Source organism: Gobius niger (assembly GCF_951799975.1).
Source record: "Gobius niger genome assembly, chromosome: 10".
NCBI classification, from domain to species: Eukaryota; Metazoa; Chordata; class Actinopteri; order Gobiiformes; family Gobiidae; genus Gobius; species Gobius niger.
Window position 1 is genome coordinate 21,428,324 of NC_136861.1, and position 23,073 is coordinate 21,451,396.

The window sequence follows — 23,073 nt, forward strand, 5'->3', positions numbered from 1 at the left end:
GATATTTCATTCTCTTTTTAGCGCTAATTCACTCACAAATATGATCTGCTCAAGCTGTTTACACCCTTGATTTCATTTTACTTTTTAAGCACCTGCCCCTACCCCTGTCAGTTTTATGCTGCTCTGATGGAGCTGAGCATAACATAAATTATATTGTGTCCACAGCGGGATAAAAAATTCCGATATCAAAAAATGATATTGCGATAACGATATGAGCTACGATATGGCCCACCCCAAATGATTTTAGACTATAAAGGGTCACGCTCAACTACACATTCTCATCATGTGTCTCATCCCTTGGGCCTCAAGTTGCTCCCTACCATCTACACTGCACAACTGCCCCTATTCTAACCCCAGGTCTTTGTACTGTGAGCACTTTGTTGCCTATGTGTCACCTTTTCATTTTCTTTGGAAAACCCCTTCACCTTCTTTTGGTCACATACCTTGTATTGTCTCTCTTAGCAGTACAATGACCGTACCACTTGTGCGTTCAGTGTGTTTTGTCTAATACCCGTAACACCGGATGTTTTAAAAAAACCCACTTACTGCTTTGTGTTGAGAAATGTGTCAAAATGTTGCACAATGACGACTTCTGCACACTGTAGCCATCTTCCCCCAGCCAGTTGTGAGTTGCTGTAGTTTTGTTGGCTACCCAGGCAGCTAGTATATACAATGTTTCTCAAACAAGGCTTGCTTTTATTTGATGACACTTGGACTTTGAATTTAAAGCCACACTTTACTTCGAATGAGAAGAATTCCTTTATTCCACATTTACAAGTCCCTGTTTTGTACTTGCAAATCACTTCTAACACCCTTGGCGAAGCACTCTGAACCCTAATCTACATACTAAGTCATCTTCAAACTTGATTCCTCCTCGGTATGCTAAAGGCCATCTCCCTAACTCCCCCACGCTTCGTTCCCTGCTTCTGCTCTCGCCCCCGCGCTGACCAAATCCACCAAAATCCCGCCACAAGCACGCGGCACGGCGAGATTGTCGGGGGCGTGCGCTTGCTCACACCCCTCTCCACCTCCACCACTCCTGCGCTGTAGGCCCGAATCCAGCACCGTCCTGCTTGCTTTTTCCGTGTGCGCACACGCTCCCCTCGCTTAGCTTCTGTTGGGACCCCACCACATAACCACCCGCCAACCGACCCCAAAGTAAATGAAAGTTAGCAAAGCAAGCGAAATAACTGCTATTTTAAAAAAGTGAGCTGGAATCTGGCTACTGGTGGCGCTAATGTATTCAAGATGACTTTGACTCCTTAGAGGAAATCCCCCCACTTTAGTAGCCATTTGAAATTCCTTTTGTGTTTTATTGTAAAGGAAGTAGGCGCTGGTTTAGTCAGCGTGTGCAGTCTGTCTGGGACCAGGCTTGTGTACAGATGCTCCGGCCAGTGCACTTTCTTCATTTCAATCCTTCTTGGAGTTTTTTTTTGTTTTGTCTATGAAGGCTGAACTATGGATTATTGATTATTATTGTTTATTTGGATTTATAGGACATTTTTTTCCTTCCTCAATATGTTTATCATTGGTAAGTAACACAATGTGGATGTTTTATAGTAGTAATAGTTATGCAACTTAACCCATGTAATACTTCTAATAATATTTTAAAAATGAAATGTGTGTATGGGTTTGACAAGCAGTAACTGTCAGTTTTTAAAATAGTTATGATATTTAGATGCTTATCAATTTACAAACAAATGTGGTCATAAAGAGCCCCAGTGAAACGTTGTAGAACATAAATTGTTGTTTTTCTATCCATGTGGTCACAGTGGCAACAGTCAATGCAGTATAATGTGTAAACAAGTAGGATGACTGATGATGAATCATTACGAAATATTGACCGTTGTAGGATTTATTAAATTTAAATTCTTGCTGGGCTAAAGGAGCAAGTCGTTTCACAGAATTTTGTCAACACAGAAGAAGAAAAGAGGAAAAGACCATCTGATTTGACAGTACACATAATTGTCTATAGTCATTGAGGGTGTTGTTGGGAGCTGGTGTCTGGCTGCCACATGTGTCTGACCGCTGGCTATTCAGCTCCAATAACTTCTGTGATGGGCAGCCTTATAAAAGTCCAGCGTGCTTCTATTTTCTGTCATTCCTTCTTCTCTGCCTCTCTCTGCTGCGGCTGATCACTGATCTGTGGAGAACAGGTTGATGCAGTCACACCTGCAATTTTCCCTTTGTCTCTTCCTCTGCTGTCACAGTCTCTCATCCCTCAGTGATGCTGTGTCCTTGTCTGGACGACCCTCCCTTCAGGCAGGACTGCCTAGCCTCATTTCTCAAGAGTCCACGGTACATTATAGTACATCCTGTTTTCTATACCGCTTGCTTTTAAATATTCTACCCAATGGCCTCATATAAAAGAAACATAAATATTACATTTTATTTTTCTTATTTTACCAAATCAGAGATATTTTTAAAATCACATGTGGACATATATTGTACACCATGCAAAAGTTTGTGCCAAAATTTCAGATTTGTTTTGGTCCTCCTTTTCAAGATAGCCAGGTTTGAGAGGGTGCTATTGGTGAACATTAGTGCATCTGCCCACTGCTGTTGTAATGGCCAGCATTCAGCTCCTTTGCCTGGAGCGCTGTTTCTCATCGGTTTCCATGACAACCAGGCCTCGTCTCTCTCTCTGTTCCTCCTCCAGCCTTATGCTCAATGTGGACCATCCATTGCTGCTCCAATCTGAGTCTTCATCACTTTTTTGTATGTGTGGTTTTGAGTGTATTTTGTCGAAGCAAGCTAGACTTTTTCACCTCCCACACCCACACAACAGCAAAACAATAGCCTGTAATCGCAGCAGAGACACCGCCTTCAGAGTTCCAGAAATAATAATTCCCCCTATATTTGAACTTATTTCTGCATCATATAATGTTATGTGTTAAAGGAGGAGGCGGGGTCTTCCAATCTCAGCGCTCCCCTCTGCTTTAATTCTCTAATAGGATTAATCTTCATCGCTGTCAGGGATCGGCGCCGATTAGGATGCGCATGACCCGATTTTGCGTAAGAGCCCATACAAGTGAACTACTGGCACCACTTAAGAAACAAGGGAATAATAAAGGAAAAAAATGGTTTAAAACAAGCCAACGAGACACAACTTTTGCACAGAGCCGATTTAGCACTGGCAGGCACCATGCATCACTGTCACCTTTTTAATGGCGGCTAAACAAACGCACGGTAAAGCCAACAGCAGGGCTCTAAAGCTGCAGACTTTTGCTCCACTTGTGCAGCCCTGGCTTTATTTGAAGCTGAGGCAGAACCTATGCCACTTAACCCGTCCTGCTAACACCTCAAGTTCTGGTTTTCACAATGTATTTGAGCTGTTGCATATATAACCCATGGGATTTTGTATGCAAGATTTGCTTGTTGGTTGGATTTGAATATTTAGTTTTTTATAGCATGTTTAGTATGGCAAGAAAATGTGTGAAGTGTCCCTATAGCTACCGTGTTAAATCATTTCTTGCAACACTTTCTTTTGGCCGATACACAGGGTTTGCCACATAAAAAATGTACTGAGCATCATTCCATGCAATGCCTGTCTCTATGTGATTCTGACCATGTGTGCCAGGATTTTAAGTAAGGAAGTAAGTGCTTTATTTATCATTGTACAATGAAATTGCATTCAGGAGTTGTATTAGACCTGAGCCGCTGGCAAAATTCTTTTTCTGTAGGTGAGTTGGTACCATGATGATATAATAGAGATCGGCGGGTCCCATTCAGCCCCATTCAGCCCCATTCATAGTAATGATTCCTTGTGGCCTGTAAAATTAACATGGCTGCTCTACTTCGTCCTACGAAGCCTGTTCCTTAAAAAGGCGGGAAGCCCCGCCCGCGTGGCTATGAGCCTCCACATAGCTCCTGAGCCTGTCAATCATAGATTTAGGCCTCCATTTTTTAGTGCTGATGTACAAAAAAACAGCTTAGTTAAAAATACAATACATAGCCCAGCGTTGTTACATGTGTCATAGCAATTTTTAGAAAAAGAAAAGCCAGGCTTTCAAGCGGTTTAAATGAGGCCCAAAGTTACATAAGAACCCTGTTTCCACGCCCATTGATTGGTACACAGTGGACATTCGTCATCCAATCAGAGATGTATTAAGATTAGACACTGGCGCACTATCCTTAAAGGGACTCAATGAAAGGTGTCTTTTTTTTATTCGCCACTGTCACCTCAGGTCTTACACATAACTGCAGTCTCAACTTTTTGAGTGATAGTTAAAGGAGCTATACCTGATTGTTCAAAGAAACAGGGTCACTCACATTTCAAATTGCTATTTTCTGGTTCAAACTCATCTCAAAGTTTCCTAATGCATTTACAACATCAACATTCGTTACAGGGACTGAGTTTAAACCAGGCTTCACAACTTTCAGGGAGGAAAACTGTCACTTCACTGTAAAAAGCCTGACATTTTATGACTGTTTAAAAGGCTTTAAAACCAGTGTTTTTTGGATAAATGTCTGCTTTTACCATATACTAAAGGACAAAACAATTTTTTTTCCAATACAGAAAAAAAAAAAAAAATCAAGGATAAGGCTTATATTCTTATTATTATATTATAAGGCTTTCGGTCGCAGGTCGTATAGGTCTGGACTCATTCTACAAATTAGAACATTGCTAGAGCATGTAGCGGGTGGAAAATACATCATTTTAACATTTTTAAATTCTGTCCAGTCCCTTTAAGGTTAGCGGCTAGGGCAGGGACAGGGTTAAGCTGATTGGTTGATATGCTGTATGATGAATATTGGACACAATCTCCAAACTAAGGTAAAGTTTTAAAAAACTGCAGGTAATTTTCCTAAATAATTGTTAAAATATCGTCTTGGCTATAACTCCAGGGTGTAATCCACCCAAGCATAAGCATAAGTGACATATTTGTTACGTAGATGTAGCTCACGAAGTCGCTGTGCTATTACATTTCGGGGCAATTTAGCAAGAAGCCTAAGTGCCAAAAATAAATTGACTGAAGACGGCATTTGACCCCTGAACGTTTGGACACCTCTGCTTTAAAAGACCCTGTCTACAGGTGTAAGGGACCTGTGGCATTTCTTTTGAGTGACATCAGAGTGCTCCGTCTGACACTTTTAATCTGTATCTGTAACTTATGACTCTATATGGCTATACATAGTACTTGCAATTTTGTCCTCTGAGTTTCTCTGAGAGTCCTGAAAGACGCTTATCCACTATATTTCAAAGCCTGCCACATTGATGCGAACACATTTTTGCTTTATGTATCGCCAGTTTGCCACATTCCTAGTCTTTGTGGTGGGGACTCTATTCATTGCCTGCGTCCCTCTCGCTCTATCGGGAGTGGCTGTTAATAATGCAGTAGGATTAGCTGATTCATGTGAGTGGTGGGCGTTGAAGAGGGCCCGGGTTTCCGTGGGCGACAGGCTGAGAGAGGAGCAGAGGTGTGTGGAGGGCTGTGCGGAGGTGTCTCTCGCAGGTGCTTGAAATCCTTGAAAATGCTTGAATTTCATTGTGTTGTTATAACAATTGGAAAAGTTTGGGGGAAATTTTGACTTTGATTTGAAATGTGCGAAATTGTGACAAGAGAAAGTGTAACTGGAAAATGCTTGAATTTTATGTTTTTTTGATAAGTTTTATGACACCTGACCTACATGTCAAAAGCTGGATATGAATGGCCCAGCTCCAGTCACCTCTCCATAACCCCCTCCACCCCCACTGGAGCAAAGGGAAATTGCTCTTGATGTTTTACCAAGTACGGACTAAGCCATCAACATTACACACTGGGGCGACAGTGGCTAAGATGTAGACTCTAAATCCTGGTCCCCACTGGTCATTGTGTCCTTGGGTACTACACTAGGGGTATGCCATATCGTATCGCAAATTGTAATTTTTTTTAATTGTTTGGACGCAATATAATTTATGTTATTCTCAGCTCCATCAGAGCAGACAGTAGAACACGGGGACAGGGACTTGAAAAGTAAAATGAAATGAAGGATGTAAACTGCTCGAGTAGATCATATTTGCGAGGAAATTAGTATTCCGTATTTTTTTTTTTCATACAACGTATCACTGAATTAAAGCAGTACTGAGTAACTCGTTTACCTTAATACATCCTTTTTGTAGTCCCTCTGGGGGTAATACGTGTTAATGGGATGATTGGGGGGTCTTTCATCTCCCCTGGTGTCTCTGGACAGAAAACCACCCTTGCAACATTCTCTGCACCGGGTCGGAAGCGCTATACACACTAATGGAATCACGAAGAAGGAAGGACAAAAACTAACTGTGGGCTAGCGCCACTTAAACAGTATTTACAGCCAAGTTTGAGTGAAAAAAAAAGATCTCCATTGTGTAATTGGATGTACCATATCCCTCTCTCCCTTTGTTTTTTCTGTCAGTGTAGTATTTACTCTCACGGACAATTAATGAGTTAAAAAACGCAACATGCTACGACACCTGCAGTGGCGCTTATGGCCTCTAGGGGCATGAGCTACTTAGTACTGCTTTATTCTTCCCAATAGACGTAGCGCAGGGATTTTGAAGTAATTTGTCCATTGTAAATTATATCGTTAAATATATTGTTATTGTGATTTTTATATTGTGATATAGATTTTCGGCCATATCACCCAGCTTCAACTTTGCTTGTTTAAATGTTGTGAATGAGTGAATGGTGGTGGTCAGACAGCACAGATTGGCAGCTGCTGTCAGTTTACCCCAGGGCAACTTTGGAAACAAACATTGCTTACCACCACCAAGTGTGAATGACTTCAGTGCAGCGTGTAAGTCATTAATATTTTGAGTATTATTTATATTTTGTCACTCTTATTTTGTATTTTTTGATTGTCCAAATATGAGATTAATTACTAAAAACAACTATATTCAAATATTCACTGAAGTTGGACAGTGTCTCTTATTTGATTTCATGGAGAAGAATTTTGATGCTTGCATTTTGTCGCCTCTAAACTACTAGGAATATTAGGAATTTAAGTGTTGAACAGCTCAGCTCCACACACTCAGTCTTATTTATGCGAGGCCAATAGAGGGATATGTGTAAACTGACAGACGCTTGGCTGGCTTCATGGTCCTGGGTTTTGGGGAGGGATTGTTGGGGGCTTGTTTGCACCTGTCTGGGGGGCTCTGCTACATGGCGGTGTGCTACCTCCTGCCTGTGAGCATGTGTGAGTATTAGGTGTATGTGTGCGCTTAATATTGCATGCCCCTGTGCTCTGGCCCAACTTGTCAGGGCAGCCAACTGATGGTTTCATCCCAGAGGAGCTGCACACTTCCTGCTTGACTGATTAAGACTTCCCACTCTCCTATGAGCTGCACATGTTTGCAGTACGACTTTGAAGAAATATAAAATTGCATTGTTCCGCCTTCTGGACATTTGCAATTTCATTTTTTCAAATCAAGATTCAGATCACAGTGCGCATTTTAAACACGTCCAGGAACATTAGCATTTAAGAGACGACCTACACATAAACGGATGAGTTATCACATTGTGTAGAGAAATAATGTACAGGGTTAGCAGGATTTAGAAGACCCTAAGAGATTTAATTGTTTCAGGAGTACATTAGCCTTGGACCAGAGTGTACTGTACTGGCTGGAGCTGTAATACAATGCGCTTTAAACAGTGGTTAATCGGTGTGTTTTCTCCAACTGGCTCAGCAATGTATAATAGCCAGCTTCCAGTCACATGGGCGTCAACAACTGGTCAATTACTCAGAACAGTCTTGTTGAAATCCACGCAGACAGTGGACAAACTTTCCGCGTCTCATGTGTAGTTGTGAGAAACAATGAGTCGGACGTGGAAAGTTAGAGTTGGCCCACGTTAAGTTAATGGACGGAGAGAAAAAAAATATAGCGGGGGACTCACGAGGGATTGTGGGTTAAAAAAAAAAAAAGTGTGTGAGAGCATCAGAGAGAGAGCCTGAGAAAGTGTGTACTCAGCTGTGAGATGAGACCTCTGCTGCCGCCCGTGGGGACAGAGAATGTGTGGGGGAGGAGGGCCTCTCTCTCTCTCTCTCTCTCTCTCTCACTCTTCGCTTCATAATTTTTTTGGCTCTACAGTTTATCTTTTGCAATCACAGGCCTTTGTGGGGGTCAGCGCCATCTAGCTATTTGTGATATTGCTAAAAAATGAAAGAAATCCAAGAAAGGATAATATGTTAACTGCCTTATTTGAGCTTTCTAACTGTGATTGTTTTGTCTTTTGAATGCAGGCAGTGGATTGATGGGCAACTCTTCTGCCTCCTTCATGGGGACCTTCTTGGCCAGTAGTTTGGGTTCTCCTCCGTCACACCCGTCCCACCCGCCTCACCCGTCCCGGCCGCCCTCCTCGCCCTCCTCGCCGTCCTTCAGGGGCGGACCCCACTCCAGCGCCTCGCAAATCTGGTTCCCCCATTCACATGAAGGTATCGCTAGTCAGACACAAACTCTAGCCCATGTTTTCCCTTCAATGAACCTTTTGTTTTAATGTGTGCTTTACCTTAAGGATGGCTAATGTTATTCACGTTGACCTCTATAGTCAAATAAAGCAGAACACTGTGATTTGAAAAGCGCAATTGGCAAATGGGTGAGCTCGGCAATGTGTGTCCTCTGCAAACAAGAAAAGATGTTGTCTCCTTGAAGTCCACCAATAGATAACAACTGCTAATACACCCTTTTGTTTAGGCGCCTATACAAACATGCTCTGAAATGCATGTGAAACTTTCAGTGTATTGTCAAAAAAAACCTTTCTGGAACAAATGAAAACAATGCAGGATTGACAAGCCTGAAGAGTATTTTCAAACTGCCAAACTACCAAATCGATAAACAATGAGACAAATATAAATATTTGTACTATGCAAAAGCTCCAGTGTTTTTTAATTTCATTTCTAATTCGGCGAGCCCAGCTGCTCTCACAGTGGAACCCAGTGGGGAGTGTTTGTTATTTGTGGTCAGTGAACAGAGATGCCCCAGTTCCATGACGTGTCTAGCGATAGAGCGGCCATTACTGTGCGCTGTTGGGTTTGTTAGACATTGCACGCCCTTCAGCCACTCCACACTCTTATATCCTTTTTGTGTGAGGCGGCTACAGTGATAGGTGAAACTTTAAGTATTTATAGACAAAGAGAGTAGAAACAGCTTTGATAATAACCCAAACTCTTTTCATGAGCTTTGTTTCTTTTATTCTATTGCTTTAAGGTGTCATTGTCAAGGTTTTGCTCTTGTTGCAAAGTAGAATAATATTAATAAGAGTGATGATGATAACGCCAGGCCTAATAAAAGTAATGGAGGTGATTATGACTGGGATTATTACTTGGTTAGCAATGGAGGCCATTATCTCTATTGCAGTTTAATTGCATATAACGCACCAAGAGCGTGATTGAATCCAGACTGTTCATCAGCCACATTCAGCTGTTCCCTGCTCAAGATAATTGCACATTGTCTTTTTCCTGTTTTGCATAAAAAGCAAGTCATCAGAATGAGCGGCACAATTACGCAGCCTCTCGCCTCCTCTCTCCGGGAGTCAGCAGAACCCCACCAGCAGCAGCGCCACTGGCTCCTCAGCTCAAACGCTCTTTCTCCAGGAGTGATTTTAAAGTGGCTGCTTACATGCAAATGCAAGATGGTTTTGGTATTCAAAGTCTGCTATTAAGTCTTTTGTGCCTGGCACATACCTGACTGAAACAAAGATGTGTTGTATTTGGGAGAATTTTTGGTGATCAAAGGGCTAATTTAAGTGTATGCGTGGAACAAGTTACAAAATCAAACCGTATAGATTCTCAGTCATCCAGATGGTTAAAGTGACTATACGGAGTTTAAAAATGTTAAAAACTAAGTATTTTCATCCCCCTACATGTTCCAGCCATGTCCTAATGTGTAGAATGAGCTCAGACTGTTCACCACAACTGCCTCTAAAATCCTGCACTGTCACGCAAAAAGGTGTTAATTCGGGTCCGAAGTGCCGTCATGCACTAGCTTAATATAGAAGTTGCAGTTACGCATAAGACCAGAGGTGGCAGTAGTGAGTATAAAATGACTAACTGGCATCTACCCCCTTTAATTCAATCTTAAAACATTAAAACTGGACTTGCATTTAAAAGACACACTGATGTCTTCCTCGTGGCTGGTTTTTGAGACTACCCCACCCACCACATAGCTGTGGGAGGTGACCAACCCACGTCCAGGGTATCCTCCGCATGTCTCTATCTCAGGTGTGTGACAGCTGGCAACGCAGCCCTTATGCCTGTTGAGGGCGAGACATATTGATCTTTACAGTTTCTTAGCAACTTGTCTATTAATATAACAATTGGCACTAAAATACTTACAAATAATGATGCCAATGCATGGACCAGTGTCTGTAAAAACTGAAAAAACCCAGTGTCACAGTATTCTGTAGTAACAATGAACATTACTGCTGGCATCATGTTATTCTTCAAATCGTCCATCCATTTTCTTCTGCTCTATCCGGAGCCGAGTCGTGGAGGCAGAAATACGAGCAGAGCTGCTCAGAGTTCCCTACGTAGACCTCCTCCAGCTGTTCTGGGGGGATCCCGCGGCAGCACCAGGCCAGTTCAGAGACATAGTCCTTCCAGCGTGTCCTGGGTCTTCCCGGGGGCCTCCTCCCAATGGGACATGCCTGGAACACGTCCCAAGGGAGGCGGCCAGGAGGCATCCGAAACAAATGCCGAGGTGGACAAGGAGAAACGGCTCTACTCCATGCTCCTCCATATCTCCAAGGGTGCACCCAGCCACCCTGCAAAGGAAATTTATTTCGTCCACTTGTATCTGCAATTTTGTCCTTTCGATCATTACTCAGATGTAGATTAGATAGATTATTATGCTTTTATGGTGTTGGTCAAAGAACTACAGTTTATTGTAAAATGCTTTTTAAACATAGCTAAATAAATATAGTTTGTTCAAAATAACAAAGATTATATTAAATTATATATTTAAAAAAGATTTTATATTTAAGGGTTGGTCTTGTCTGATGAGTAATTTCTGTTAAATCAGTCCGTCACGTTGTAATAAACAAGAGTGCTAATTGTCTTGTGTCTGTTAGCGCCAACACTTTGGAGAAACAAAACAGCAGTGGGTGGCAGGATGCAGAAAAAACAAGGACAGATGCCGTGTGTAGTCCATTTTAATGAAAGCAAACTTGTTTTACTAAGCACTCAGATTAGACACAGGACTGAATTTGATAAACAATCTGATCCACAATAGATAGATTTACACCCATACTTCATATTAAAGAAGCCTGAAGTTGCCTCACAGGACAAAGACAAGCTAGACCAATCGTAGCCTCATATCTGCGTCCAAGCCCGCGCGCGCACACACACATGCACGCACACACACACACACACACGCCTGCATACACCTGTCTAATCTACTTCTGTTTGATAGGCCTTTCCAAGCCTATCTTCAGTTGTCCATCTTTCCTTGTGTGAGCAGTTGCCGGTTTTTCCTTTGGTGGGATTTAAGCCTCCCCCCTCCCCGTCCCCACCGCACTCCACACAGACACTCCTTACTCTCCCATGCCAGCCTGCATTCTGTCCTTTCAATTAGTTAAACCTGGAGAGATCCACTGCAGCACACGGCCCCTCCTCCAGCAAAAAGCCCGTCTCCTCTTCTTATCCCGCTCTGTGTGTCGTTGCCTCTGTCAGTTTTTCTCAATTAGTGAACGTGACGGCCAGCGCGGTCTGCCCCTCCTCTCCCTTTTGCTCTGCCGCTGTCATGCTCTTAGCCCATCTCTCTATTTAGTAATAGCATGATTCCTTTAGGGCCGCATTTAACAGGAATCATTATGTGCCTAAGGTGATAGTACATCCTGGACAGTGTTGCAGATATGGCTGACTAATCATTTTATTTTCTATGGATAAATTAGGCATCTAGCTAATAAACTGACAAATGTTCAACTTTAAAAATGCAGTACTGTATGTCAGAGATAACTTGAAGAATAAAGTGAAGTTACCCTACTTCTTTTATGGAGAATACGGTTTAGGGCTACACAATATGAGAAAGACTTGCTGTATTCGACAACTGTCTTGAATATTGCGACAATTAGATTAGGTAATTCGATTCAAAGCAAAACTAAGTAAATCATGCCCCTGGAGGCCATAAGCGCCACTGCAGGTGTCGTAGCATGTTGCATTTTTTTACTCATTAATTGTCCGTGAGGGTAAATACTACACTGACAGAAAAGGCAAAGGGAGAGAAGGATATTGTACATTGTGTCCCAACCCGATACACAATGGAATTGCGGGCTAATTGTGGGCACAATTAGCTTTGCCCGTTAGTCTGTTAGCTTCTTTGTGATTCCATTAGTGTGTATTGGGCCTCCGGGTCGGAGCAAGGAAAATTGCAAGGGTGGTTTTCTAGCCAGAGACACCAGGGGGAGATGAAAGACCCCCCCCCAGTCATCCCATCAATGCTTGTCTCACCCCCAGAGGGACTACGAAAAGGATTTATTAAGGTAAACAAGTTACTTAGTACTGCTTTAAAACCTTAAAAATAGAAATAATAGATCAGGACCAAAATATGAAAACTTGACTTGAAGATTTGCACACATTTATGTCACCATGCATTTTGGTTTCAGCCTGTGGTGGAGCCATATCAAAATATGTACATTTCTGTCTGATAGAAGACTGCATTGACAATGTATTGTGGCTTCTTGCGATATGGATATTGCATCAGCTTATATCGCAATAATAATAATTTGCCGATATATTGTGCATCCGCAATTCCTCCACTAACAAGAGCAGGGTCCACTGCTGAACCGCCACTCACTTGCTGATGCTGCTCCCTGCATGTTGAGGCGGCATAAAGCGCAGATGGGCAGCTGTGCAGTCAGCAGTGTGAGCTAAGACCCTGCTTGCATCGCCTGCAGCGGAAAAGACAGCGGCAGAAGCAGCAGCTCCCCTTGTCCCGCCAGATTAATGGCTGAATGGGCTCTGCCGTGCCCAGCAGTCCCCCTCTTGCCTCCCCATTGGAAAGCATGCTGAAACTGAGCGGGCTGGCATTATCGGGCACAGCCAGACCGCACTGTAAAAAGGGATTATGCCATCAATCGTCATGCTCACAAACAACATGCTGCTGCAGAAAAGCCCCTCTCTCTCAGCTCGGATAAAGACTCGCAAGCCACGCTCTGCTTTCCTTCCTGCCTTGAAAAATCACAGAAAAATGCCTGGCTTTAACAAAAGGTCCCCCTCCTTCTGCGCAGATGAATTGGCATAAATGTAGATAAATCATCGCAAAGACAATAAGGGTGAGGGGAACTAGAAAAGGTGCAAAAAAAACTGAGGGTATGTAATTATCACCCTTTTGCCCCTGTGCAGAAAGCAGTCGCCTCTGTGTTATTGTAGAGCTGTTTAGCCTCACTGTGCATTTCATTAATTAAGACTGGAAGCAGCTCATACAGGAGGTCATTAGGCCCACTGCAACACTCCTCCCTCTCCAGAGACGCTGCATTGTTCCAACAGCACAAAAAAAGTGAGACATTCAACACTTGGAAAGGCTATAAAAACATGTTAGCTTCACTTACACACATGACCAGAATCCACTGCATCTGCACTTTCCGGGATCGGGGTTGGCCAACACAAATACGCCTGTGTTTCATTTAGTACGTCGAGCTGTGATTTCCTCTGATTTTGCCCTCCTTTTTTCAATCACTTTAGTGTGAGTTGTGTTTGAGGGAAAGGCTGTAGAAGCAGACGCTAAGACATGAAACGCCTGGACCTATGCATACAACTCAAACATTTTCTAATGATGGGATTCTATTTATATACAGTAGTTCGGTTGATGTGAACAGCAATCCCAGAAATGATCTAAATAGTAATTTGCTCCATAATCCATATTAAAAAAATCAAATTTATTTATGTTTCTCTTAAATCTGTCTTTATATATTTAGTTTTATTTGGCATTATATGTCATGTGATCTGTTATTTTAATATTTTCTTTTCAATTTCACTTTTGTAGGGCTGTGCAATCAATCAAAATCTACTTGAACTCACAGTCTCAACCTTGGTCATCTCAATAATTGTCGTGGGGCTCTGTAATCGTCAAGGCAACAGCCAATTCTGTGGCAGCAGCAACAGCTTCAGGTCTTGGGACCATAATGGGAGATGTTTGTGTGTAAATGATACTAGTGGAAAGTGTTAATTTTTTGTTAAAGCTGAGATCTATCTATCTTTCTTTCAGCATTCATCTCTAACCTAACTCATCTCCTAATTCAATAACCCACATTATTGTTATTTCCTCTTCATCTTAAGTGTAGAAATAGTTTTACATTTGATGCTATAAGCTCAGAAACACAAGCTTGAATTCCCAGCATTCACTTGACATTTCAACCTAGACGTTGGCTTGTAAAGGTCGGCTGATCCTCCTACTTTATCTGTGTAAACACAAACCTGAAAAACCCATCTTTATTGCTTCCATCATGTCGACGTGCCAGACAGTGCCAGTGCTGGAGAGACCATATGTTTCTCAGACTAAATTCATACATAACCGCAATCCTATCCCCAAGACTCGGCTTGTCGCTTATTGTTTGCGTTCCAAACTCGGATAGGGAAGGCAAACATGACAGGCAGCGCGAGTCCTTATTTGCGTATGAACACCAGCAGCTGCATAAGACCTGCAGGATTAAGTGGGTTAGTCGGGATAGCTGGATCTCGATGCTTATTGTTCTCATCTTATCAATTCCTTGTCCCTTTCTCTCCCCCCCTCTCTGTGTGCGCAGCAGCTCCAGGGTATCCGCGGTTCTCAGGAAGTCTGGCCCACACGTTTCTTCCCATGAGCCACTTAGATCACCATGCCAACGGTGGAGTTCTCTACGGGCAGCATCGTTTCTATGACACGCAAAAAGGTGAGGGGCTACCTGATCAAAACATAACCAGACAGAAATAAGAGACGCAAATCGAATTCATACATTACATAGTACAATGTAATTTGATTTTGGGACATTTATATGTGGATGCCTTGAGACATTCTTGAAAGCTGGATAATCTAATTGCGATATTGCCGTTTCCTTTTTGGTCTAATGCGTTTGCCTCCATTGGTCTTTCAGAGAACTTCTACCTCCGAGGGCTCCCATCCCAACCCCCTCTCATCTCAGCCAATCACAGCCTGCCTCCAATGTCCCGGGCGGTATCAGGACACTCCCAGGGATCATGCACCCGAGAACGCGATCTAGGGGCGGGGCAAGGTCTACAGAAGGGTCTGAAAGAGGGATCCTCCGAAAGAGGAGTGGTACCTGGCAAAGAGAAGGAGCGGTCCAGTAGCAAGCATGACGCGAAGGACAGACAGCAGCAGCAACAACATCACAGTCATCATCTGGCTCCGCCCACACACCACCACCACCATTCCCACCCACATCAACAGCACCCGCAATACCAACAGCACCCCCTGCCCCTGGAAGAGGTCAACAGTCGGCCGTTGGAAAGGCATAAATTGTCATTACCTATGGAGCACCAACAAAACATGGGAAAAACCCTCAGTGCCTGTTTGCACAACGGCAAAATGCAAAATGGAGATACAGGGAGTGCGATGGGGAGGGGTTGTGGAGGGGAAGGCATTGGGGCTATGGGAGGTAGTAAGCACATGGGACTGAGCAGTGGGAGCCGCTGCACCAAAGAAGGGGTAAGTGGAGGTATGAGAATCAGTGAACAACCCTCGGACTGTTTAGAACGAGGACAGGCCCCACTGCACCACTCTCTGCCCTACTCCGTACCCTCACCTCTGCACATGGGGACCACTACAGGAGCAGCACACCCGCACTCACATGCACATGCACACGCACACCCCCACACTCACCCAGGCGGCTTCCACTGCCTCCAGCTACACCCCGGTCATCCTCACCACCCTCATCATTCCCACCACCACCCGGACTTCTTCTGCCCACCCCCTCCAGCCCCTCTTGCCAACCCAGCTTCCCATGACAGGGGGCTAGCAAATGTGGGGAGACAACCAAAAGTCACAGGACCTACTTATGTGCCATCTGTGACAGACAGTACTGAAAAATCTAGTGGGCCTTTTCAGCTTGGTAACCCTGACTGCCAAGCAGTGGGCGGTGGAGGGATTGGAGGGGGTGTAGGCAATGCCAAGGACAAGGTTTTAGAAAAGAATGGAGGTGGTGGGCACCATAGTAACTGGCAAAGAAAACAACAGCAACAACAGCCACAACAGCAGCCGTACAGAAAACCAGACAAGGCTCCTGATTGGCTGCAGCCCCAGCATCATCATGTCCAGTCCACACAGATGTCCCACCCGGCCCAGCAGCAGCCTGTCCCCCCACACTCCCAACAGCACCAGGTGGTCCGCTCCCGCAGCGCAGAGTGCATCAACTCTGGTGTGGACATGGATGTGTTCAGATCTCCAGACCCAAAGACTGGACATGCTATGCCACATTCGGTCAACACTTCTCCATTCAGAGACTGCTCTCACCAGGGACCCACACCCAATGCCTCTCCACTGGGCAATAAAGCTATGGGTCAACACAATGGGTCAGTGCACAGCTCCAGTGTTGCGCCAGGAGGAGGCAGTTGCTCACTGCAGAGAGATGGACAGAAAGTGGCTCGAATTCGCCACCAACAACATGGCCGCACCGCGTCAGAGGCCCCTTCTCCAGCTGAGCTGAATCAGGGGACAAGTCAGGAGATGAGGAGAAAAATGGATATCTCGCCTTATGGTTATTCCAACAACAGTGCGCAACAGCAGCCCCCTGTTCCCCCCTGGAGCATGAGGCCTCCTCAGCACATGTCCAAACCTGAGGAAGAGCAGAGGAAGACGTACATGGAGCTGGGAGTCAGGCCGCACTCTCAGCAGCAGCAGCAGCAGCAGCAGCAGTCAGGTATGAACCTGCCTCCTCCACAGCCTCCCTCTGTCCCTCCTCTGGGCCCACAGCAGCCGCCTGAGCCCCAGGCCCAGACCCAGGGGGACAGCAGCGCCGCTAAAGCTTTACTCAAGTACAGCAACCAGCAGCAGAACATGCTACCTTCTCAGAAGACTCCCTTTGGGGGTTTAGGAAGTCTCAAGTCTGCTGGTGGGAGCTGTGCACTACAGGGGAACAAACACACACTGCCAACGAGGAAGGGCCCAGTCATTGACAGTGAACGTTCAGACTGCAGTGGGCGCAGCAGGGACATGGGAGAGCCAGGCCATGGGGAGACCGAGGTGCGGCAGCCTCCTGTGGGAATTGCAGTGGCTGTGGCCAGACAAAGAGATCCACAATGTCGCTCAGGAGACAGTCACGCCAACAGTCGACAAAGTGGCAGAGTGCACCCATCGGTCAAAGGTGAGCGGTTGAGCACAACTGTTCTCAGCTCAATGATGAAATAAGCTTATAATCTCGTAACATAATATGTCATATACATTATTTTATATTGTGTCTGTTCATGAGATTTCTATGATCAGCATCAAGAGCCATAACTGCGAAAGCAATTGGTTAAATAAGAAAATGTTTGTCTGATAGGAGTCAACCGCTCCATGTATTCTTCAGAACCATCAGCAGATGAAGAGAGAAAAAGAATGAATGGGGATCAGATAGGTTTGACCTGCTTGGACAGAGACAGAGAACAATATATTAGGTAAAAAATATTTATTATAATAAAAATACACTTCTTTTAGATATAAAGTTGCATTAACATATTGTCATTTTTCCAGGGATAATAAGGAAAGGATGGAGTTTTCAAGGATTCATCCCCCCAACAGCTGTCATGGAGACCTGAGCTCTCATCTGATGGTCCCGGGTGGAACGTCCCTTCAGTCTGGCCAATTAGGAGATCCTGCTGCACATTCTGCTCATCACTGGATGCCAAGAACGGGAAGCCCATCTCTATGGATGACGGGACACTCTTATAGTAATTCTATTAATTTACCTCTTTGTAAGAATAATTATTATAAATAACTACGTTATCCTCTACATGTTGTAACCAAGCCTCACTGTTAAAACCTAGATGCCAGAAAGCATGCTCTAAATGCATATATCTGTTATCTAAAGCAGGTATTGGTCACAGTGCTCTGCACCAGAATCTTCCTCCAGGATTCTCTGCCGCAATGCAAGGCCCTCTTCAGCCAGTCCTGCCTCTGCCCCAAGACCCTTCACTAGTTGTCCTTCCCACTGAGCCTGCTGCTCACCCGGCAACTCATCCCCTTGGTTTGTCACTGTTCTTCCTAATAGGCCATACTCTCAGGTTTGATTATTTGTGCCACCATGAAAAGTCACATAGGGTTGTCCACAAACAAAGTGCTATTATTGGCCCACTCTGTGGTTTGTGCAAAGGCCACTGACACTTTTCCACCCAACAGCATTACAAATACTAATCAACGTGCAGTTATCATCTGCATGTAATTAATGTTATATTTTCCATCATTCCTGCGAAGTGTGTGTAGTTTAGGGGTGAGTGTGGGATTTCTACTGTCAGGGGAAATGTGGTTCTTCGTCATATTTTGTTTCTGAGTAGATTTGTCTTTGTCAGTGTAATAAAATATAAAATGATTTTCAAATGGCCTATAATGGTTTCAGTGTTTTAAATGAGTGTGTGGGAGGTTGGTAATGGGAGATTATAGGCTGGGAGAAACAACCTGCATTACAAGTCGTGCATTTCCTTTTCTTAAAGTTATCCCTCTCCTTTACTTACCTGTTCTCTCTCTCATTAGACGTGATGGAGCAGCCAGGACTGTGGCCCCCTGTATATGGGACCCGGGGCCCACCTTCCCACATGCAGCATCCCGCGGTGTACTCTCGCTCTCAGTTTCTACGGCAACAGGAGCTGTACTCTATCCAGCATCCTCAGCTTCAACACCCGCATCAGCACCACAGCCACCCGCCGCAACAGGTTCAAGGCCAGGCTCAAAGCCAGTCCCAGCAAAGAACTGCCCTTAACATGGACATGCAGCACCAGCCCATGCATAATGCACAGGTCAACACAAATATTTCACCTCAAACTGATCTTGGATAAATGTATAATTTGTGTAACAGCAAATGTTAAACACTTCCTTTGTGATTGCAGATGCAGAAGAGGGCAGAAGAAACATCTGAACTGGAAGAACTTATTGCTGAGCCCAGGACGTCTAAACCAGCCAAGCCGTACTCATATAACCCTCCCCAGAGGAACACCCCAACGCCCGGAGCCTGCCCCACTCACATGTCCCCTTGTTGCCAGTCTCCCTCAGTGAGACCGCATCCTAAAAGCACCCCCTCCACTCCCTGCCCCGCACCCAGCCCAGCTGCAGCGGCACTCCAGTCTCCTGCTATCAGCCCCTTACCGCCCTCCATGTCCAAGAGGCCAGAGGACCAGGAAAAGAGTGCAGAGATAGAGTTGCCACAAGAGTATCCGGAATCTCTAGAGCCGGGTATGTTGATAGAGCTATTACATTGCCAAAAACATCAGTTATAAAAAGCTGTCAAAGATTAAAAAAGTGATATCCATAACCACGTTCCCTAGTTTAATAGTACATTCATGCCTTAGTGTTTAACTTGTTTGTTTTGTTGCATTTTGGTAATCTGTAAATCTTTTCATTTAGACCTGCCTCCTGGCTATGCGTACCCTGGTATTGCCATTGGCTACAGAAATGTGCCCTCCTCTGAAGATGTGCAGCTGGCTGAGTCCGCCGACCTGGCTGCTGTCCAAGTGGAGCCAGTAAACCATGCTCCCCAGTCTCTCACCAGTTTAGGAGAGGGACTAGAGTGTCAAGCTGTGGTCAGACCTCTGCAGGAGTCTCTCTCACCTCAAAAATCGGTGCAGCAAGTGGATGAAGACGTAGTTAGGGTCTTGGAGGAGAGGGAGAAAGTAGAAGAGGTAACAGCCCATTATGTGCCTGCAAAGAAGGAGTTAGCAGAGCAGGGGCCCTGTGATGACGAGGTGCTTGTTTGCCCCCCTGCTACAAGCCCGGTGTGTGAGGCTGCCTCCTGTCCAATCCCTTTATCCACAGAGGACAGCGAAAGGCCACAAGCTGTCATCACCCTGGACGAAGAGGAGGAGGATGAGCCAGCGGAGGAGAGCCAGGTGGAGACGGCGCAAAAGGTCAACGTGCCTGAGGAGCAGCATACAGGGCCGGCCTGCACCAGTGAGCTCAGCCCCTGCTCTGCCGCGCTGGCTCCGGAGACCCTGTCTGCTGATAATGCTGAGGAAGGTGGACCTCGGACGGAGAGCGAGGCAGCAGCTCCTGATGCCTCTGAGGATGTTCTGTGTTTGTCTACTGCCCTCAGCCCTCAGAGTAATGACACTCAAGTCATGCCTCACAAACCTGTGGTGCCATGCTACTGGAGTCTGGAGCTGCTGATAGCTGCAGCCTTCTGCACAGACGTCCCTCCCTTCCCCTTGTTCCCCTTCAGCGCCCCAGCCATCACCCCCTCTCCGCCAAAGTCCCACTCCGGCATGGAGCTTCTCAGTGAGTTAGCTGATCTGGAGTTACAGCAGCAGCGGCACACCTGTGGGAACAGCCAGGGTGAGGACCACTCATCTTTCTCCTTGTGCATTAACATATCAGCAGAACAGTTGCTGTAGTTTACCCTCTCTTTACTCTGTCCACTGAGACCCGCTCCCCCGGCCCCTCAGACCGAGCCTCTGTTAGACACCACACTCTCAGAAACACGGCTTTACTGCTGGTCTCACAAGCCTCTGGTGGATTCAAACATGTCCCTAGAGAACATGCCTTCTTGTCATTCCTAGTCTTTGGTGTGTTAAAGGCACTTTTATTTCACAAATCCCTTTTTAACGATGCACACACAGGCCTCAAGAGAGGCAGAAGAAGCAGGCGGACAAGGCGGTACCTCTAGTGACGCATGTACACCTCCCAATCTCACCCTCCAGCTCTCTTCCTCAGCTTTCCTCTGGGAGTTGTCTCTCCATCCTGCCAGTTTGATTCACTCCAGAACAAAACTACATTAAACACACACTTACACATACAATAAAAAATGCAACGCACCTTAAAAGACATTTAAAAATACAATTTAAATGTACCAATTGTTCACTTTCGAAAAAGAAAGTTTTGATACTCTCAAAATCTGCCGTTTCTGTTTTGTGTTTCCCCCCGTGCATTGCCTCATTAGACTTCATTGTCTTAAAGTGCCTTTAAAAGCTTCCTTGTTTTTCAAAGCATTGTGTATTCTTTTATTCATGCAAAGGATGTGTTGTGTTTACCAGAACATCCTAATGCATTTAACCACTCCCTAAAGAGGCGTCTATAAAAAGAGTATCAACGCTTTTTGGAGTCAGTGATGTCTTCACAAAGTGTTATTGTTGACAGCTCAGAGAAGCGCCACACGCACAGCCAAAATAAGATGTAGAACAAGGAAAGATCATAGTTTCTGATGAACTGATTTAAAGACGAGGTATTGTTTCTTTGTGAGCAAAATCTCTCACATTACATATTTGAGTTCAAGCTATTTATTTCAACTGTATAATAATGTTCAAACTTGCACTAACCACCCCACAGTAATAAAAACGAGCCGACTTGATAATATCTGATGTGTAGAACTGTGAGTTCAATGTTATAAATGACCTGCATGTTTTATTTCAGAAGACGAGTTGCTAATGTTTGACCTCCAGAGCTTGGCAACCCTGGCGACTGCGCGAGCCTTAGAGATGGGTAATCCAGAATCCAGCAGCTTGAGTTCAGAGAGGCACCTGCCACCTCGAAGAACCTTCAATTTACGAAGGAAATGCAGCTGGACCCCTCGTAATGAACCTGTAAGTCCAAAACTGTAGAGGTAGATTTGTTCACAAGAATAACCACTAATATTGCCTTCTGGTATACAGGTGTGTCCTGCTAAAGGTAGTGTTGAAACTATTGATGGTCCTGAGCTTACAATGCGCGTGAAGTTGGCAGAGCTACAGCGGCACTACAAAGAGAAACAGAGAGAACTGGCCAAGCTTCAGAGGAAGCATGATCATCAGTGAGTCAGATCATACAGACAGGGCTGTCATGTCACACCCTGTCAATAGCCTTCAATGACAACTGTTTTGATTTTTCTTTTTTGTGCAAGCAGGAAAGAAGAAACACCTCGCAGCCCTGCAAGGCGTGGCCCAGGCCGACCGAGGAAGAAGAAGCCCACCGTTGGTTCACTGTCTTCAAATGAGGGCCAAAGAAAAGTCAAGTGAGTATAAACGGGTGCTTCCCTGCTCTTGGCCCCAGTCCAGTGCTTAACATTGCTGTACAGGAACTATGTGAGATGGGAAAGCAGCTAAAGCTTTTAAGAGTGTAATAAAGTCATGATTAAGGATGACTCGTTGTATGAGCACAGTATTAACTTTACTTGTACTTAGTGCCAGGTGTTCACTGTGCACAGCTGTATTTCTGCTTGATTTATTGCCCATGTTGCCACTAAGAGTTCCAGGTTCCTCTGGTGGTGTACAGTAACTGTAACACAGACTGACCCTTTGGTTTAAGGTGGGCAGTGTCTGGTTTTAGCGCATAAGGCACGGATGACGGGCTGGGGGTAATTAGAGTCTTGTGAATTCTCCTGTAATCTCTGCCACAACCAGGAATGTGACACAGCTCTGCCATCACAGACATGCAGGGTCAGCAGGGTAATATGACTGTCAAACTGTGCAAGCCCTGATAGGTAAACTGACATTTAGTGCTGTCATCTCGCACGTGGCATCTATAACAATTAGCAGATTTGAGTTGCAAAAGCAAAACGCAGTTGACACTTTTGGCAGTAGCTCTTGCCCAAACAGGGGTACAGGGCTGTTTCAGTGGGATGCACAGGTGCTCAGGGGATCAAGGTTTTGCTGTCAGGTTTCAATTAGCAATGTCATCAGGGTATTCTAGGGATTAGTTTGCAAAATGTCACCTCATAGTGATGTGTCCCTCTGCTATTCCCTTGGAGGCTTCTGGGCATCAGTCCACAGTGTTCCCAGCTGTTCCTCTGCTCTGTCACCCCCTCATGCTCCACCATGAGGCCCTGCCCTCAAGCCTGGTCAGCCACGGTCTGAGTAGTGAAGCAGCTCATAAGTGACAGTAACGCCCAGCAAAGCAGTCTGCACAGCGGTATTATCGATCTGCTTTGTTCGTTTATCTGTGAAATTACTCACTACATGCCAGGGTTTCAGAGTCGACTTGGCTTATGAACCAGTGGAGTATGACGTTCTGAGAGAAGGCGAAGTCTGGGG

The 23,073-nt window shown here is 44.9% G+C and overlaps 2 protein-coding genes across 10 annotated transcripts in view; one reads left to right on the plus strand and one right to left on the minus strand.

Moving 5' to 3' along the window:
- Positions 1–23,073, minus strand: part of socs3a (suppressor of cytokine signaling 3a) — a 165,388-nt gene that overhangs the window by 58,784 nt on the left and 83,531 nt on the right. The gene's annotated exons all lie outside the window — the stretch shown is intronic.
- bahcc1a (BAH domain and coiled-coil containing 1a) overlaps positions 1–23,073 on the plus strand; it is a 67,887-nt gene that overhangs the window by 31,613 nt on the left and 13,201 nt on the right. For 4 of the 9 annotated variants that reach the window (XR_013793346.1, XR_013793347.1, XM_079565462.1 and 1 more), the window contains exons 3-14: positions 8,200–8,391; positions 14,697–14,822; positions 15,024–17,249; positions 17,427–17,541; positions 17,618–17,814; positions 17,955–18,110; positions 18,614–18,876; positions 18,967–19,309; positions 19,481–20,404; positions 21,479–21,648; positions 21,718–21,854; positions 21,945–22,055. Coding sequence is in view for 7 of the 9 variants with exons in the window: in XM_079565462.1 (XP_079421588.1) it covers positions 8,200–8,391; positions 14,697–14,822; positions 15,024–17,249; positions 17,427–17,541; positions 17,618–17,814; positions 17,955–18,110; positions 18,614–18,876; positions 18,967–19,309; positions 19,481–20,404; positions 21,479–21,648; positions 21,718–21,854; positions 21,945–22,055 (4,960 nt within the window). In the remaining 2 variants the exon portion in view is untranslated. The remainder of the gene's footprint in view (positions 1–8,199; positions 8,392–14,696; positions 14,823–15,023; positions 17,250–17,426; positions 17,542–17,617; positions 17,815–17,954; positions 18,111–18,613; positions 18,877–18,966; positions 19,310–19,480; positions 20,405–21,478; positions 21,649–21,717; positions 21,855–21,944; positions 22,056–23,073) is intronic. The other 5 variants (XM_079565463.1, XM_079565466.1, XM_079565464.1 and 2 more) reach the window with 5 other exon arrangements.